Source organism: Mobula birostris, chromosome 7 (assembly GCF_030028105.1).
Source record: "Mobula birostris isolate sMobBir1 chromosome 7, sMobBir1.hap1, whole genome shotgun sequence".
Taxonomy (NCBI): Eukaryota; Metazoa; Chordata; class Chondrichthyes; order Myliobatiformes; family Myliobatidae; genus Mobula; species Mobula birostris.
In genome coordinates, this window is record NC_092376.1 from 111,951,761 (window position 1) to 111,969,570 (window position 17,810).

The 17,810-nt window shown below is 43.1% G+C and overlaps 1 protein-coding gene across 4 annotated transcripts in view; it reads left to right on the plus strand.

Moving 5' to 3' along the window:
• Positions 1 to 2,344: 2,344 nt before the first annotated feature.
• The window catches only part of LOC140200369 (M-phase inducer phosphatase 1-B-like), a 50,380-nt gene continuing 34,914 nt past the window's right edge, over positions 2,345 to 17,810 (plus strand). For 3 of the 4 annotated variants that reach the window (XM_072263599.1, XM_072263601.1, XM_072263602.1), the window contains exons 1-6: positions 2,345 to 2,403; positions 3,808 to 4,054; positions 5,907 to 6,109; positions 10,733 to 10,815; positions 11,549 to 11,597; positions 16,549 to 16,579. In XM_072263599.1, the coding sequence (XP_072119700.1) occupies positions 5,907 to 6,109; positions 10,733 to 10,815; positions 11,549 to 11,597; positions 16,549 to 16,579 (366 nt within the window). In that variant the 5' untranslated portion in view covers positions 2,345 to 2,403; positions 3,808 to 4,054. Of the gene's footprint in view, positions 2,444 to 3,807; positions 4,055 to 5,906; positions 6,110 to 10,732; positions 10,816 to 11,548; positions 11,598 to 16,548; positions 16,580 to 17,810 lie in introns of all 4 variants that reach the window. The other variant, XM_072263600.1, reaches the window with a different exon arrangement.

Genomic DNA, 17,810 nt, shown 5'->3' on the forward strand with positions numbered 1-17,810 from the left:
GGACTAGAAGGGCTGAGATGGTCTGTTTCCATGCTGTAATTGTTATATGTTATATGTTTATATGACTGTACTCAGGAATAAGATCAATTTCAAGTTGCCCTGTCAAACTCCTTCAGCCCTTGTTTAACAATTTCTATAAATCAATTTATTAACTATTTTATTATGTTAGATTTCACATTGTAGGCGCTATTCAGAAGGGTTGTTGATTTTCTTTTAGATTTTGTAAACAACAGGAATTCTGCAGATGCTGGAAATTCAAGAAACACATCAAAGTTGCTGGTGAACGCAGCAGGCCAGGCAGCATCTCTAGGAAGAGGTACAGTCGACGTTTCAGGCCAAGACCCTTCGTCAGGACTAATTGAAGGAAGAGTTAGTAAGAGATATGAAAGTGGGAGGGGGAGGGGGAGATCCAAAATGTTAGGAGAAGACAGGAGGGGGAGGGATGGAGCCAAGAGCTGGACAGGTGATTGGCAAAGGGGATATGAGAGGATCATGGGACAGGAAGTCCGGGGAGAAAGACGGGGGGGGGGCGCGCGGGGAACCAGAGGATGGGCAAGGGGTATAGTCAGAGGGACAGAGGGAGAAAAAGGAGAGAGAGAGAAAGAATGTGTGTATAAAAATAAAAAACGAATGGCGTACGGGGGGAGGCGGGGCATTAGCAGCAGTTAGAGAAGTCAATGTTCATGTCATCAGGTTGGAGGCTACCCAGACGGAATATAAGGTGTTGTTCCTCCAACCTGAGTGTGGCTTCATCTTTACAGTAGCGGAGGCCGTGGATAGACATGTCAGAATGGGAATGGGATGTGGAATTAAAATGTGTGGCCACTGGGAGATCCTGCTTTCTCTGGTGGACAGAGCGTAAGTGTTCAGCAAAGCGGTCTCCCAGTCTGCGTCGGGTCTTGCCAATATATAGAAGGCCACATCAGGAGCACCGGATGCAGTATATAACCCCAGCCGACTCACAGGTGAAGTGTCGCCTCACCTGGAAGGACTGTTTGGGGCCCTGAATGGTGGTAAGGGAGGAAGTGTAAGGGCATGTGTAGCACTTGTTCCGCTTACAAGGATAAGTGCCAGGAGGGAGATCAGTGGGGAGGGATGGGGGGGACGAATGGACAAGGGAGTCGCGTAGGGAGCGATCCCTGCGGAAAGCAGAGAGAGGAGGGGAGGGAAAGATGTGCTTAGTGGTGGGATCCCGTTGGAGGTGGCAGAAGTTACGGAGAATAATATGTTGGACCCGGAGGCTGGTGGGGTGGTAGGTGAGGACCAGGGGAACCCTATTCCTAGTGGGGTGGCGGGAGGATGGAGTGAGAGCAGATGTACGTGAAATGGGGGAGATGCGTTTGAGAGCAGAGTTGATAGCGGAGGAAGGGAAGCCCCTTTCTTTAAAAAAGGAAGACATCTCCCTCGTCCTGGAATGAAAAGCCTCATCCTGAGAGCAGATGCGGTGGAGACGGAGGAATTGCGAGAAGGGGATGGCATTTTTGCAAGAGACAGGGTGAGAAGAGGAATAGTCCAGATAGCTGTGAGAGTCAGTAGGCTTACAGTAGACATCAGTGGATAAGCTGTCTCCAGAGACAGAGACAGAAAGATCTAGAAAGGGGAGGGAGGTGTCGGAAATGGACCAGGTAAACTTGAGGGCAGGGTGAAAGTTGGAGGCAAAGTTAATAAAGTCAACGAGTTCTGCATGCGTGCAGGAAGCAGCGCCAATGCAGTCATCGATGTAGCGAAGGAAAAGTGGGGGACAGATCCCAGAATAGGCACGGAACATAGATTTTGTGTTTAGTTTGCATCCTAAAAGATTTTTAGCTAACTCAAAAAAGGCATATGATCTGATCTTGTGGGAAACCTTGTGGTGAGGTGTGTGTAAAAGCTGCATGCTAAACAGTCTTTTCTGAGGCTTCACCACCAACGTGAACTTTCATTCCAGGAAATATCAGCTGAAGGTGAAGCTATTCACCTTCATTCATTGCAATGTAACTCTTGACATAACTGTGCTTTTTACACCATGCTACCCATATCAATAGCATATGCTTTTTATTAAAGGACATTTCAGTACACGCCCAGGTTTGAGAGAATGCAGGAAATCACCAAGCTGCTTTTAAACGCCAGTCCAGATATTGCTCTACACAGCTAAAGTTTAAAGGAAACCGCGGCTTGATTGGCACGCATCTGCTCCAATCATGCGCGTCATGATGTTATTCCGTCACAGCTACTCTGGGAATTGGTCCCTGCCTCTCTGACGCCACAGGTAGTCGGTTGCGATTTGTCGGATTCAGAAAGCAGGGACTGGATTGGCTCCGGGAGTAAGGCGTCATCGCGGCAGATTTAAAATCCATTTTAAACCGGAAGTGAGCAGCTCGGGGTTGTTTCTGAGTGGATGGTGGTTGCACATCAGCGGCGGGGGTAAGCGATTGAAACTGGATTCGGAGAACTGGGTTTTACGGTAAAGAAAACCTGGGGCTGGAGCCGATTGAATAGTTTCTTTTCTCGGTGGGGAGAGCCTGTTAGCATTATACACCCTTATGAACCGGGCATTAGGTTAGGAGACAGAAGATCATGTCTATTGGGGATTAGAGTTAGATCCTCTTTACTGGAAGTTGCAAAGAAAAGTATTGGAACTTTTTTGAAAACTGGTAATTGGCAAGAGAGTGAGAAGTGACAGTCTTTTTAAAATGAATTCCAGTAGACTCTGAGGTTTGAGATAATGCAGGAAGTCCACTGATTGCTCTGTATTTCGAGAAGCTCCAGGATCCCTTGTGTTTATGAATGAGGAAAGGGAAACGTGATCTCACAGTGTCAGACAGGGAGGGATTAAATCCTGTAAGGCTGAAAGAAGACTAGATTCCATTTACTGGGTGTCAGACCTAGACCAGGTTTCCTTCTTCCCTTTCTCCTGTGGTCCACTTTCCTCTCCTATCAGATTCCTTTTTTTCCATCCCTTTATCTTTCCTACCCACCTGGCTTCACCTATCACCTCTTAGCTATCCTCCTTCTCCTCTCACCACCTTTCTATCCTGGTGTCTTCTCCCTTCCTTTCCAGTCATGGAGAAGGATCTCGACACAAAACATTGTCTGTTTATTCATTTCCACAGATGCTGCCTGACCTGCTGAGTTCCTCCAGCATTTTGTGTGTGTTGGTAGACGTTAGACAACTGGGAAAGGAGGAAGGGAGAGAAAAAGACACTAGTCTTTGTTAGGAGTTAGGGTATAAGAGAGAAGAATCCTTTAACTTATTTTATAGTTACATAATTATTTATATTTATGTTTGTATTGGTTTAGTTTATACTTATTTCTCTATCTGTTTAGAGATACAGCACAGAATAGGCACCACCCAGCAACCCCTGATTTACCTCCAGTTTAATCCTAGCCTAATCACAGGACAATTTACAATGACCAATTAGCCTACTAAACGGTACGTCTTTGTACTGTGCGAGGAAAACAGAGGACTTGGAGAAGACCCACACGTTCCACGGGAGGTCATACAGTGTCCTTACAGGTGACAATAGAGTTGAGCTCTGACTCCCTGAGCTGTAATAGCATCACATTAGTGGGCGATGCAGAGTTGGAGAGGGAAAAATGCTTTTTTATTTCAGCGAGTTAGGGTAGCCACTGGGAGATGGGCTTAATTTTGTTCCTCTCGAGGCCTGAATTGGGGTGAGACAATAGAAACAAACCCTGTTTACTGGAGGTTGAATTGAGAAAGAACATGTGTTCGGTCTGTTCCATTGACGAGAGAGTATGTCTGTATAGACCAAACCTTCTGCAGATGGTGTTGGATGCAGGAATATAATTCTTTTCCACTTTTAGGAATGAAGGTGTGAAAGGAAGAATCCTTGTACACGGTGTTGAATGAATGGAAACAACAGATCATCTTTACGACATCGTGGTAGAATCTATTCAACAGACAATAGCACTTGACAATTCTAAACCGGGTCCTTAAACTTGGAAGAAAGCAAACCATCTTCATGATCTGTTTTAGCCTTGATCAATTCATGCTTGTTCAGGCTTCTTGCAGCTGATAATCTGTTAAACCAAATTCACCAGTTTCCAAGAGGTAAGTGATTGTGTGACGGAAATAGCATTTCCTTTGATCTTTTTAAATACTTAAGAGGGATTTATTAACTGTAGTTTTGTGTGGTGTATTTGCATAAGTGTTGCAGTTGGGGTTTCAGGTTTAAATGAATCCACAATGTGTGTATGCTTATCACACATTGCAAAATGAGTTTTCCTTTCTATTCTAAATAGATTATTTCTCCATCTGTGGGATGTAGGTGCTGAGGAAGAACATTTCTAATTGCCAAGTAGTGGTGAGCAGCATTCATGAATTGCAGTCTGTGGAATGGAAATATCAGAGATATTCCAGACAGAGGTGCTGAAATCTGATGCAACAGTGATGTGAGTTGAGAGGAACATTGAGGATGGGTCTAGCACCTTCCAAGCTGACAGCCAGAAGTTTTACCAAGTGAAGAGTAGAGCAACAAGCAATCTCGCGGAACCTAGCAGGCTGAGCAGCAGTGGGAGGAAAGGATTGTCTAACTGCCGTGTTCCAACAGCAGACTGTCTGTTGCACCAGTGTGCTTTCAGTTTGTATTCTGCTGTTCTCTCCATGATCATGCTGAGATGCCCAGGATATGGTCGTTCTTCATTTGGGGTTGGTGCAGCCAGGCTGTAAGACTGTAACAACCTGAGCTCAGTCATGTCCTCACCTTGATGTGCACTCTACTTTCCAGTGAAGGTTCCCCCACTGCCTGGCTGTTTCTTTGGAGTCTTGGCTGGGGGAGCTGGTAAATCACAATGTAGCTGCCAGATCACATTCAGAAAATTGGTTCCAGTCATTTACTCCCAAACCCAATCCTCATTCCTCATGAATCATCAAAGTAATGTTCTTACTGATATCTACTTAAAATATTTTTAATGTTTTATTATGGCCTTAACTTTGATTAGATTGTAAGAATGGCATTTCTTTTAAATATCCCTGCTTTAGCAAGTGTAAGATTATTCTATTCCCGCTATGACCCCAGCAGGTATTTTTGAATTTTCTGAAACGCTGCAGTTGTTACTGTATCCATGCATATTGTACAAGTTCCAGCAGCTGCACTGGGTGGCGGTGACGGGCAAATTCCGTAACCTTGGTGCATTGCCCAAAAAACAAAAGCTTTTGACGGTTGGGCACAGATGGAGACTTGGTTCCTGAAGTGAGTTAGTTTGCGGTGCGTGGAACATGTGGATGGTCGGAGATGTTTTAGATTTTACAGATTTTGATGCTGAAGTTACCCTTTGCTCCAGACTGCTTTGTAATAGCTGCTAGCAGAAATCCACCTTCAGAGCAGTGAATGAGGTATCAGCATAAAGTGAGCAGATTAGTGCCAGAAACCAGATGTTGACAAAGAATACTGGTTGAGCAATGATTTAGTGGAATCTATGGATTCCTGACTGTAGACAGAGTCTAAATTCCTCTCCCACATTTGCTCTTTGTTGTTGCATGGTGGATACCAATCCCAGCCTGTAAGTGGGTCCTGGGAAGGTGTTTGGCATCTTTTGATTGTCCTTCTGCCGAATGCTTGCCCTGAACTGTGAGTAGCTCAACATGTGATATCTATAGGTGCATCTTTAGTGCAATAATTCAGATTGTTCTTGGGGAAACTGCATTCATCCCCAATTCAATTGTACGCATTGACTTTGCCCTGCAGTGTGGCAAATTATTGAATTGTTATTGGGCTACGTTATGTTATAAACCCAGTTGAATGCATTGGTCACATCTTGTATGAATCTATTTCGTTGGAACTGAGCAATTAATCATAAAACCTCCGTGTTCTATATTTTGCATTCCATATCGCTCTTGTGCTTTAGCAAACGATCATGAGAGAATCTTAAATGAAATCTCTGCATGCTTTTCCTCTTTCCAGATGTTTGGGAACTGTGTTGCCATGATAGATGAGTGTGAAGATGCCTCCATGACACTCAGTCCTGACTTCTGTCCAAGCTATCGACTGAACAGCAAGAAGTTGCTCTCCGTTATCCAAGACAGCAACTCTTCCATGTCCTTCTCTCCTGAGCCGACAGCATCGCCTATGCAAAGCCACTCCCTCAGTCTCAGCTTCTGTGATGGGTAAGCTGGGGGTAGGGGGGCAAGAGAGGATCTTTTCCTAGCTCATAACAACTGAAAGCGGAGGGAAGGTTTTATTGTGCTCCTTCTTTACATGTCAATAATCCAGGGTGAGAAGAAAAGCAAAAAGAGGTGTCACAAGGGCTCATGAGAATTCCTTTTACAGATTGCCATGTGCTCCATTATCTAAGGCAGAGTTTAGACTAAGAAATGCGAAGGAATTTTAGAGCATCACAGTTGTGTAACTGAATGATTCAGAGGTATTTGTGCCAGTGAATCATTTAATGAATGATTAATGGATGAACTGGCACAGAGGGTGGGCTAAATCTGTCTTCCTGAAGGTTGCTCCTGCAGTCCACAGCTGGGAATAGCTGCTCTCAAAGTCTGATGCTGAGGTGAGGAAGGGAGCTGTTTGGTGGGTTGTTCACTTTCCTTAGGTTTGCATTTCTGTGGAGCTGCTGACAATCTATTCAGTCTTCACTTTCCCTATAGCCTGGATTGCTTTCTCTGCTCTGTTTCTATCTGGTGTTTTATTCTTGTGCTCGATCTGCACACAATCTTCCATTTGATTTCGTGCTCTGGAATTCTCTAAGTTGTCTCATTGTTTTACTCTCTGTGGTTTTTCCTTTCGAAGCTTCTGTATACTCTCTGACCTACTTGTTGGCATTGTCTTCTTCCAAACGGTTCTTGAAGTCTGGGTCACCTGCAGTGATGCAAATCGTTTTTAGTTATGCTGGCAGTTACGAGGTTTGACAGCTGCTGTTTACCCAAAGTATTTTTTTGTCACTGATTTGTGCAGCTGTTTAGCACATTTCCTACGCAGGAAAGTCTTTGGGGATCTCTGGGGATCAAGGATGGCTTGCTTCCACTTTGGTTTTGTGAATTCCAAGGTGCCAGATGAGTCAAATGTGGAGAACTACAGACTCGATCAGAATCAGGTTTAATATCACTGTTTAATATGTCGTGAAATTTATTGTTTTGTGACAGCTGTATATTGCAATACATAATAAAAACTATAAATTACAATAATAAGTATTTTAAAAATTAAATAGGTAGTGGAAACAGAGCAAAAGAATATTGAGGTAGTGTATATGGATTCATTGTCCATTCAGAAATGTGATGGCAGAGGCTTAAAAAGCTGTTCCTAAAGCGTTGAGTGTGTATCTTCAGGTCCCCGTGCCACCACCTCGATGGTAGCAATGAGAAGAGGGCAGGTCCTGGGAGATGGGGCCCTTGACAATGGATGCCGCCTTTTTGAAGATATTGATCACTTTTTGAAGATATTTTCGATGCTAAAGAGGCTAGAGTCCATGATGGAGCTGGTTGAGCTCACAGCTTCCTGCAGCTTTTCCTGATCCTGTGCAGTCCCTTCTCCGTACCGGACCATGATACTACCAGCTGAAATGTTCTCCAGAATACTTTTGTAGAAATTAATGAGTCTTTGGGGTCGTACCAAGTCTCCTCAGACTGATGAAATATATCTCCTGTTGTGCCTTCTTTGTAAATTCATTAGCATGTTGGGCCCAGGGTAGATCTTCAGAGATGTTGACACCCAGGAAAGTGAATGTGCTCACCCTTTCCACTGCTGATCCCCCAATGAGGATTGATGTGACTTCCCTTTCCTGAAGTCCACAATCACTTCCTTGGTCTTACTGACACCGGGTGAAAGGTTGTTGCTGTGATACCTCTCAACCTGCTGATCTACCTCACTCCTGTACGTCTCGTCACTACCTGTTATCATCAGCAAATTTATAGCTGGCATTTGAGCTGTGCCTAGCCCTAAAGTGGTGGGTGTTGACAGAATACTGCAGTGGGCTAAGCACACATCCTTTAGGTGCACCGGTGATGGTTGTCAGCGAGGTGGAGATGTTATTTCCCATCTGCACAGACTGTGTTCTTCCAATGAGGAAGTCAAGGATCCATTTGCAGATGGGGGTACAGAGGCTCATGTTTTTATTTACTATTTATTGTTTGTTTGTTTATCGATCTGTTGACCTATAGTATGGAATAGACCATTCTGGTCCTTCAAGCCACGCTGCCCAGTGATCCCAGCCTAATCACAGCACAATTTATAATGACCAATTAATCTATCAAATGTGGGAAGAAACGAGCACCTGGAAAACCCAGGCAGTCATGGGGAGAACGTAGAAATGCCTTACAGGCAGCTGTGGGAGTTGAACCCAGGTCGCTGGTACTATATACTACCATGCTGCTGTAAGATTTGGAGCTTGTTCATTTGTACTGAAGGCATGTTGGTGTTGAACACTGAGCTGTAATCAATAAATAGCGCCCTGGAGGAGATATTGCTGTTGTCCAGGTGATCCAAGACCGAGTGGCGAGCCAGTGGGACTGCATCCACTGTCGACCTATTGTGGTGGTCAGCAAATTGCAGTGGGTTCAGGTCCTTGCTTGAGCAGGAGTTGATTCTCGCCATGGCCAACCTCTCAAAGCACTTCATTGCAGTAGGTGTGAGTGCAACTAGTCGATGGTCGTTGAGGCAGCTCACCCTGCTCCTGGCCACTGGTATGATTGTCCCTCTTTTGAAACAGATGGCAGCCTTTGACTGCAGCAATGAGAGATTGAAGAGGTCCTTGAACACTCCCACCACTTGGTGGGCACAGGTTTCCAGTACGCTACCAGCTACGCCATTGGGGCCTGACGCCTAGCAAGGCTTCACTGTCTCAAGATGTTCTGACTTCGGCCTCAGAGATAGATTACTGGACCAACAGATGCTGCAGGGATTCTCGCAGGTGTAGTTTTATTCTCCCTTACAAAGCGTGCATAAAAGGAGTGTGTTGTTTTGTGACTGCTGATCACGGTACTCAGCTCCTCCAGTACAGCCTTGGCCTGAGATGGAATGTACCAGGATGAAGGTGGAAAACTCCTTCAGCAGGTTGCGTGGATGCTGCTTGACTGGTAGAAGCTCCAGGTCGGGTGACCCTTCCACAGATGGAGCAGTAAGGGAGGGTAGCTAGTTTATGGTGTGGACTCAATCTGTTGTCTACACGGGCTGATAAATGGACTTGAGGTTCCTATTATCCTCCTGAATGATCCTTTCCTACTTCAAGCAGTTGTAGACTGGGGATCTTAAAGTGTCAGTAATGATATTCTTTCCCAAAGAGGCTTTTGACCAGATTCATGCCTCTATTTTTGTCTGTATTTTCATAATCCTTTCTGTGATGGACCTCAGAACAGAATTTCTCTGTGAAGTATAAATACCGGCCAGAGGCCAAAGAAAACTAAGCATTTTCTGATGATATTCAAGCTAGAAATCACTACATTTAGAATCCAATTATTCTCCTAAATAAATAGCTAAAAGCATTCCACCTTGGACAGTTTGGTTTAAGAATGTTTTAAGTGAGTTTCCTGAAAATGAAAACATTTATGAAGTGAGCTTCAAAAACATACAACCACTCTATGTCTGGGTCCAAATTAATGAGCAAAAACAGCAAAGAAATATTTATGTTCTTGGTGTTGAAGCAAATGACATTTACTTTACTAAAACTGAATGTTATCAGTAACATTCTTAATGTATAACATGACTGAAAAGGTGTCATCTCCTGTGGTTGAAGAATGTACCGATTTCAGTTAGCACCTGCTCCCAAAAGCAGTACTGGTTAAATGTCTTCTCAGTATTGCTTTTGGTTTTATTCAGGTTTTAGAGTACGTTGGAATATTGTTGGAGTTGCAAGCAATCGGCTGTTTCCGTGGTTGGCAAACTTTGGCAGTACTTCAAGTTGAGAATTAGAGGAAGTGGCAAAATATGAAAATCAACTTTAGGGAGAGGACAAGAGAATAGTAGCTCGAGTTAGAAAAGAGGCTGCAGCGTTGGTGAAATAAAGCGGCTACAATAGCTTGTAGAGTAGCAAGAGGGACAAAGGTTCAGGTCGGGTTTACATTAGGGAGAAGAAGACACAGCACATTTTGGTGTTGGAATGTGGATGTGGGGTTTTCTACAGGGTTGTAACATCTGCATTTAGTGCTCTGTAGAAGTTATTGAGTAAAAAACCGAGAAAACAGTAGTTCTTGATAATTAGATGGAGAAGCTGATGAGAAGGAATGCTTTAATTTTCCAGGTCTAAACTGCGCACTTTCTTTTTTTCACAGAAATTGTGGGAGCAGAAGGGTTTGGTAGAACTTGGGTGGCTGTAATTAAGATTTATGGGGAGCTGGAGCGAATGTCCCTGATGTGAGCCATTTGGGTTCTCTGCCTGCTGTCCTGATGGCAATGATTGATTTGTTTTTCCATTTGACTTCAAATTCTGGCAGTCTGCTTTAAAGGTATTTCTCAAATGCAACTGAATAAGTGTAAAACTGCAGGGGGAAAGTGTAAAACTGTGTATAAAAGCTGAAGTACTTTGAAGCTGAAATTAGTTGCAATTGGCATTACAAAGTCTGTTCAACTGTTTTCTTTCTGCATCTCTGTGCAGGAACAAAGACAAACCTGGAGTCTGTTAATTATGTAAGAATTAATTTTGAATCACTCCCCCCGCCCCCCCCCAAAACGTACCTAGTTTTCTATTGTCAAAGTGCCTGAATATACATGGACGTCTTTTAGCAGCAAGAATTAACGGTAGCCAAAGATGATTTGTATATTTTATAGCCAAACTACTTTAATTCTTTCAGTGAAACTCCGAAACGTTGCCTGGACTTGTCGAATCTGAGTAATGGGGGTGAGGCATCAGCCTCTCCACACACTGTACACAGAGGTCAGTAACACTTGCTTTTAAAGTAGTTATTTTCTGTGCTAAAGCCCATCTTTCTTTGTGCTGTAACTTTATATATAAAGTAAAACCAGAAACTTAAAGTATCCAGCAGATTAGGTAGCATTCGCAGAGAGCTGATCACTTTTCACGAAAATGTTTGGGTTTCTTTGAGTTTTGAGAAGAGCTGAATGGTAAATGTAACAAAAATAAACAGTTGTAATATCACAGGAAGGTTTGTACATGATAGGATAAATGCATTTTATTTGTAAATTTAAAAAAAAATGAAGTTATTTTATATCAGGATGTACTTCTGCAGAGGAGCTTTCCTTTTATTTGCTGGATCAAATAGGATTCTGGTCTCTCGCTTCTCAGAAGCAAATCAAAATATCTTCAGATTTTTTGGCAGAAGTGTAAGAAACTTGTGCTTAATTGCTTCTCTAATTATGTGCTCTACTCCCGTGTAGGATGTGGGGGCTCCCCACAATAATCAGGGAAGTAATTTCAGCTTTTTAGTAATCACTGCCACGCTGGCTACCCATTTTGGATTTAAAATGGTGCACTTTGTGTATGCAATGTCAGACTTTATTACAGATATAAATCAATCTTAAATCAGCATCTTCGGCCACCAGCCTGTGGAAGAAAAAGCAGATGCTTTCCAATCTGCGATACAACAAACCTGAGTTTTCATTCTCTTTTACAAGGTTTAAATATATATCAGACTTTTCTATTGTTCCAGGTTGGTGCCTCGGTTCGCCTGGTGTAACAGATGCACAAACGGGAGAATTGTGAGTAGTAATCTGCTGCTGATTTGATTAGACCTTTAACAGAGAAAGCTGTGTAGAATAGCTTGTGAGAGCCAAGTATAAATTAACATGAATTAAGTAGTATTTATCTCAAATGAGCCATTTTCTTGATGATTGGCATCCCTATTTGCGATAAAGTTAAATTTGAGGAAATATGATTTAGTCATCTTGCCCATAAGAACATACATTTTTTTTGAAGAAGTAGTCCTGTTTGCATTATCAAATTATTTTTTTTCAGAAACTGGAACACATTTTTTGTTTCCATTCAGAATGAATGTGCCATCCACTTGTTGGGAAAGATACTGTGGGTGGATTATGCCTGTAAATTCCCTTGCTTTACTGTGCACTACCCTCTTCTTCTACACCTTCCAATCGAACTCTTTCCAGAGAGGCAAGACTGTTTGCCTCATATCCCAACTGTTACCATCCTCTCCCCTACTTTGAAAATGGTTGTTGGCACATGTATTATTTAGGTAATGTCTCGGCATAGAATACAAATGCTATTTAATAACAACATTTTTCTGGAAGAGGTTGTTCCTCGAAGCATGACAAAGATTGTGGAAAAAGAAGTGATGTGATGGATGGATATTCCATTTCTAGTGCCCAAGAGACTCATTGCTAACTTCAGCTTTCTAGCACCACAACATGACCTTCCCAAAGGGTCACAGATATTTGTGACAAAGTTAAACTAACCAATCAAAATTCCATGCTCAGCTTTTTGGTGTAAACAAGTAAAGAGTGAGGTCTTGTAGCACCACATAAAAGAATGGGGTTATGTTAACAGGCCTGCAACAAAACAGACAACACTGGCTAAGTTATTTGCATCATTGTGACTGAGTTCAAGGAAACTTACAGACCAAACCAATTTGTCACTTAACTAATCAAACATGGTCATGGTATAGTTAATCAATAGTTTCGCACGTGTCTGCCCTCACCCCATCTTCCTGCCAACCCTAACAGGGACAGGGTTCCTCTTGTCCTCACCTACCACCACCCTACCAGACTCTATGCCCAGCACATAATTCTCTTTAACTTCCACCATCTCCAACGGGATCCCACCACCAAGTACATCTTCCCTTCCCTCCCCCATCCCCCGCTTTCTGCTTTCTGCAAGGATCGCTCCCTACGTAATTCCCTTGTCCATTCGTCCCTCCCCACTGATTGTCCTCCTGGCACTTGTTCTGCTTGCGAGGTTAAGTGCCACACCTGCCCTTACACCTCGTCCCTCACTACCGTTCAGAGCCCCAAACAGTCCTTCCAGGCGAGGCGACACTTCGCCTGTGAGTCTGTTGGGGTCACATACTGTGTCCGGTGTGCTCCATCTGCCAGAAGAAGCAGGATCTCCCAGTAGCCCTTTCACCAATCAACTTCCCAGCTCTTTACTTCACCCCTTCCCTCCCCCCTTCCTGGTCTCACCTGTCACCTTGTGTTTCTTCCTCCCCTCCCCCACCTTCTACTCTGACTCCTCATCTTTTTCTCCAGTCGTGATGAAGGGATTTGACCCGAAACACCGACTGTACTTTTCTTCCCACAGGTGCTGCCTGGCCCACTGGGTTCCTCCAGCATTTTGTTGTTTAGATTTCTAGTGACTGTAGATTTTCTCTTGTTTGTGGCCTATCTCTTCTGTTGCTTGATTGCCTGGGTTATGTGTGTTAGAGTTTGGAAGGGAGTGGTTGCAGGAGGAGGAGGGTTGCAGTTTTTTCCCCCTTGCACCAGGGAGCAAGGAAAAGAAATAATTTGAGATGGTGGGGGGATTGTAGTGAAGAAAGGAACAGGATCAAGCCAAGGAGTAGAACAAGCAAGACCCAAGTGACGCGAATAGGTGAGCAGGGGTTGGGGTGGTTAGATAGTTGTGGTTTAGACATTTCTCATGGTGTCAGGAAATCAAAAGCTTGAAGCTTGAGTCTCAAATCAGTCAAGGAGTAGGAGATTTTGGAGGTAGGAGGGTTTGGGATCTCTGGTGGAAGAGGGTGGGAAGAAATGGATCTAAGTGGAGGCAAGGATTTGGTAGGCATTCAGTATTGAGATACTGATAAGGAAATGATAGTCTGAAAAGGTAATTAATTGCCTGATGAGAAGGTTCACTTGACTGGACGTCTGGCCCTGCGAGTCTATGCAGCACATTAACATGCAACTAATTTTACTTTTATTCTCCCCATATTCCCATCAGATTTATCTGCTTGCACGATAGGGGGGAATTTACTGTGGTCAATTTGCAAGTAACCACATGTCTTTGGGATGTGGAAAGTAACTGAAGTACCAAGGAAATGTGCGTTTAGTCACAGGGCCAACATCCAAATTCCCCCACAGATAGTGTTGGAGGTCGGGATTGAATCCAGCCAGTGGAGCTACGAGGCAGTTGCTCTGCTAGATGAGTCACTGTGCTGTTTAATTGCAAAGGAAAAATAAAGATGAGCTTTTTCATTACACGTACATCAAAACATAGAGTGAAATGTATCTTTTGCATCGGAGACCAACACAGTCAGAGATGTGCCCGGGAACAGACCACAATTATCACCATGATTCTGGTGCCAACATAAAGTGCCCACAACTCACTAAAACTAACTTGAACGTCTTTTTGGAATGTGGGAGGAAACCAGAGCACCCTGAGGAAACCTATGTGGTCATGGGCAGTACATCCAAACTCCTTACAGGCAGACAGTGAGAATTACACCCCAGTCTTACAGTTGATGCTGTAGAGCAGTATGCTAGTCTTAATAGTATGCAGTTGAATTTCTGGGCATAAGATTCTGAGGGGCAGGTTTCTCTTTCTAGGTAGTGAAATTAAAGCTTCCTTACTGAGTCTATTTTTCTGGTCTGTGGCTGGTTCTCTGGAGAAGTTCTCCTAAACCGTTGTCCCATGATTACAGAAGAACAACCCGGACATGCTGAAAATGGACGTGTTTCTATTTAAATTCTGATATGCAACTTCCTTTCAAGACTGCAGCTGTTCTGAAAAGCATGGAGTTGAAGTTTTAAGCCTAATTTAACGATACATAAAGTCTCTGCAAGGTTTGAGGTTTCCCAAGCCAAATACAAAGTCTGCTCATTCACAGTCAACAAATCTTTTGAAGATTCCTGTTCATGGTTGTGGTTAATGTTTAGATTTTTCTGTTCTCCCACTTTACCCCCACCTCCCATCCCTTTTAGTAGTTGAGGTATTCTGGGTTAGGATGGCTAATTGAATTGAATTATAATAAATAGTATGTACAACAGGACAGTCAATGTAACATAGAAATACAATTATATCAGCATGAATTAATCAGTCTGATTGCCTAAGAAGCTGTCCCGGAGTCTGTTGGTCCTGGCTTTTATGCTGCGATACAGTTTCCCGGATGGTAGCAGCTGGAATAGATTATGGTTGGGGTGACTCAGGTCCCCAATGATCCTTTGGGCCTATTTTACACACCTGTCTTTGTAAATGTCCTGAATAGTGGGAAGATCATATCCACTGTGTTTACCTCACACTCTCAGGATTGTGAGGGATGAAATGGTACTCGATTTTGTGTTGTTTTTTTTCCTGTTCTGGAACATGTCCCAGTGTCTCCATGATATTTTGTATTGTTATGACTGCAAACCTGTGTGTTGGTGTGCACTGCCAAGATTCTGTGAAATTGATAGCAACATCTGGAGTTCACACTTGCAAAGTTCAGAGTGGTATTCCAAGTCAGTGACATCCTGAACCTTCTTTGAAGGTACTGCTGATGTCACTTAGCTCATGTGAACTTCAACATTTTACATATTACTTCTGTAAAAACTTGCTGAAGGGAATGTTAAACCTTGTTAAATGAGATTTTTTTAAAATCCCAACTAATTCATAATTAACACTGAATTACCTCTCTGGATGTCTAATTTTTATATTTGCAGAGCCTCAGATATTTCCATTCCATCTTTGAAAAATCAGTGGATTATATAATACGGTATTTTTACCTCCATTGCAATTTTTAATCACCCTTCTACGGAGTATAAAAACCCATTAGTCATTCAGTTTGTCATTTCCTGGTTTGCACTGATGGGAGAAATCTTCACTGCAAATGGCTGCTCAGCTTGCTTGGTGATGTAAACGGACCCCTGCAGCACGCCTAGAGTTGGTGTCAGAATGCAACTGATATCAGGAATGGTGCCACCCACAACACTGACTGCTAGAGTTCCGTAATTTTTCTTTGAAGTCCGCAGCAAGTGCTGTGAATAGTCTGCTCATCGTAAAATCCATTCTAATGCTCGTAAATGTGCAGCCCAGGGCACCCAAAGGGACCATCAAATAAGTACAGCTTTTGTAGCCGTGTACTACCTTTAGAAATATTGGAAGTAATACATTTAGCGGGTATGAGGTGTCAAGAACGGCAGTGAGGTGTTGACTGAATAATTTAATTTTAGTGTTGTCTGATTGGAGGTTGATATTGTTGAGGAAAGCTTTTCCCCTATACTTGAGATAATTGTTATGGGCCACTTTATATCCTAGTGGGATGGGAGATGATTTTAATATCTCATTCAGAACCAGGTTTATTATCACTGGTATGTGTTGTTGAAATATGATAATGTCTTGATGATGATGTGTCCTTTCATTAATACATTGGGGTGCCAGCCTAGAATATGCCTTCAGATCTCTGGAAAGGGGCACCAAACTAAAAACTTCTTGCTCCACGGTGAACTCTTTCATAGTCGCTTTCATTAGTTCTTTGTGAGTTGGCTAAGGAGATATCAGATGCATTTACCTGTGCCTTTGTGATGCGGGAAAAGCAAAGACAATGCTGGATAAAGCCGTAAGAGATTCCTTTCTCTATGAAAGTACTCCTTGTTAGTTTGATTCATGCCGGACTCTTCCTTTGTGATTTAGGTTCCTGTTTGGACTATGGATTTGAAATGCAGGGTATTGTTGCCTCTGCAGATTGTGTGTTCTCTAATGTGATTTACCTTTGTTTGATTGCAACAGGCACCTTGTGGGAAGAGCCCGACAACCACTGGTAAGTCTGCATCTACTCTGAGAAAGAATCTTTTGAAGAACTGTAAGCAGTGTGGTGAGAAGCATGGAGCAGAGCCTGTCCATTCCTAGGCTGCCTCCTACATAAACTACTGACTTATACCGTTTACTGAGATGGACATGAGCTCTCGGGTGTTATGTAGGTTGGGGTAAGGTGGTAGGACAATGCCAGTAGGCTGGTGGAATAGGTGATGATGACAGAGGATGTGATGGAGGTGGAGAGAGTGAAGAAATGATTCACCAGGATGTTGCCTGGATTGGAGCATTGCAGTGATAAGGAAAGATTGTTTAAGCTAGGGTTGAGAAGGCTGAGGGGTGACTTGATAAAGGTGTATAAAATTTTAATAAGGTTCATAGTAAACAATTACTTTTCCAATGGTGGGATGCCTAAGCAGAGAGACAGGAGGTTTAAGTTGAGAGGTAGGAGGTTCAGAGAAGACTGAGGAATTGAGAAAGCACTGCCTTAAGAAGTAGTGGAGGCAGATACACAGACATTCCACCTCTCCCGGAAGTTCCGGGAGCCTCCTGCATATTGATAGCGGCTCCCTGACGCCTGGAAATTATGTATATTATCCCGGAAATCTTTTTTTTTTGAGAGGGAGAGCGAGAGCGAGCATCTTGACTGGTCTCTCTTCGTGCTAAGCGGACCTATCAGTTTTCTCTGTGGCCGGGCTTTACAGTCGACCTCAAAAATAATGACGGTGTTGCTGGCTGCACTGTTTGCAACAATGACTTTTCTATTGCCCATGGTGGGTTAAAATGTAAGAGACATGTTGAGGTGAGTTTAACAGGTGTCATTCGTTCATTAGCATAGCTAACGTTATTTAAACTAGCTGGCCAGCTGCTAAAGAGCTACTCTATTGATGTCCTACATGATGAGGCCAAACTCCCTGCAGACTTGCTTAAAGTTGTAATAGAATTAAAAAATGACTCCATGATAATATAAGTTCATATTTTAATGTCACATTTTCTGCATATATACAACTTGGTTTACAGATTAGACAAAATCACTAAACAAAGTATTACATACACCCTTGGAGGTTGACCTGGAGAGGGGGGATATGGGGTTGCGGGGGGTGGGGGCGCTACCTCCCTGAAATGAGTTTTTGCAGAGTGGGATGTCTGGATACACTCATGTAATTTGAGAAGCATCTAACCGAAGTATCAGGATTGTGAAAGAGTTGGTGGCTACCTATCTATCACAGGTCATCTGT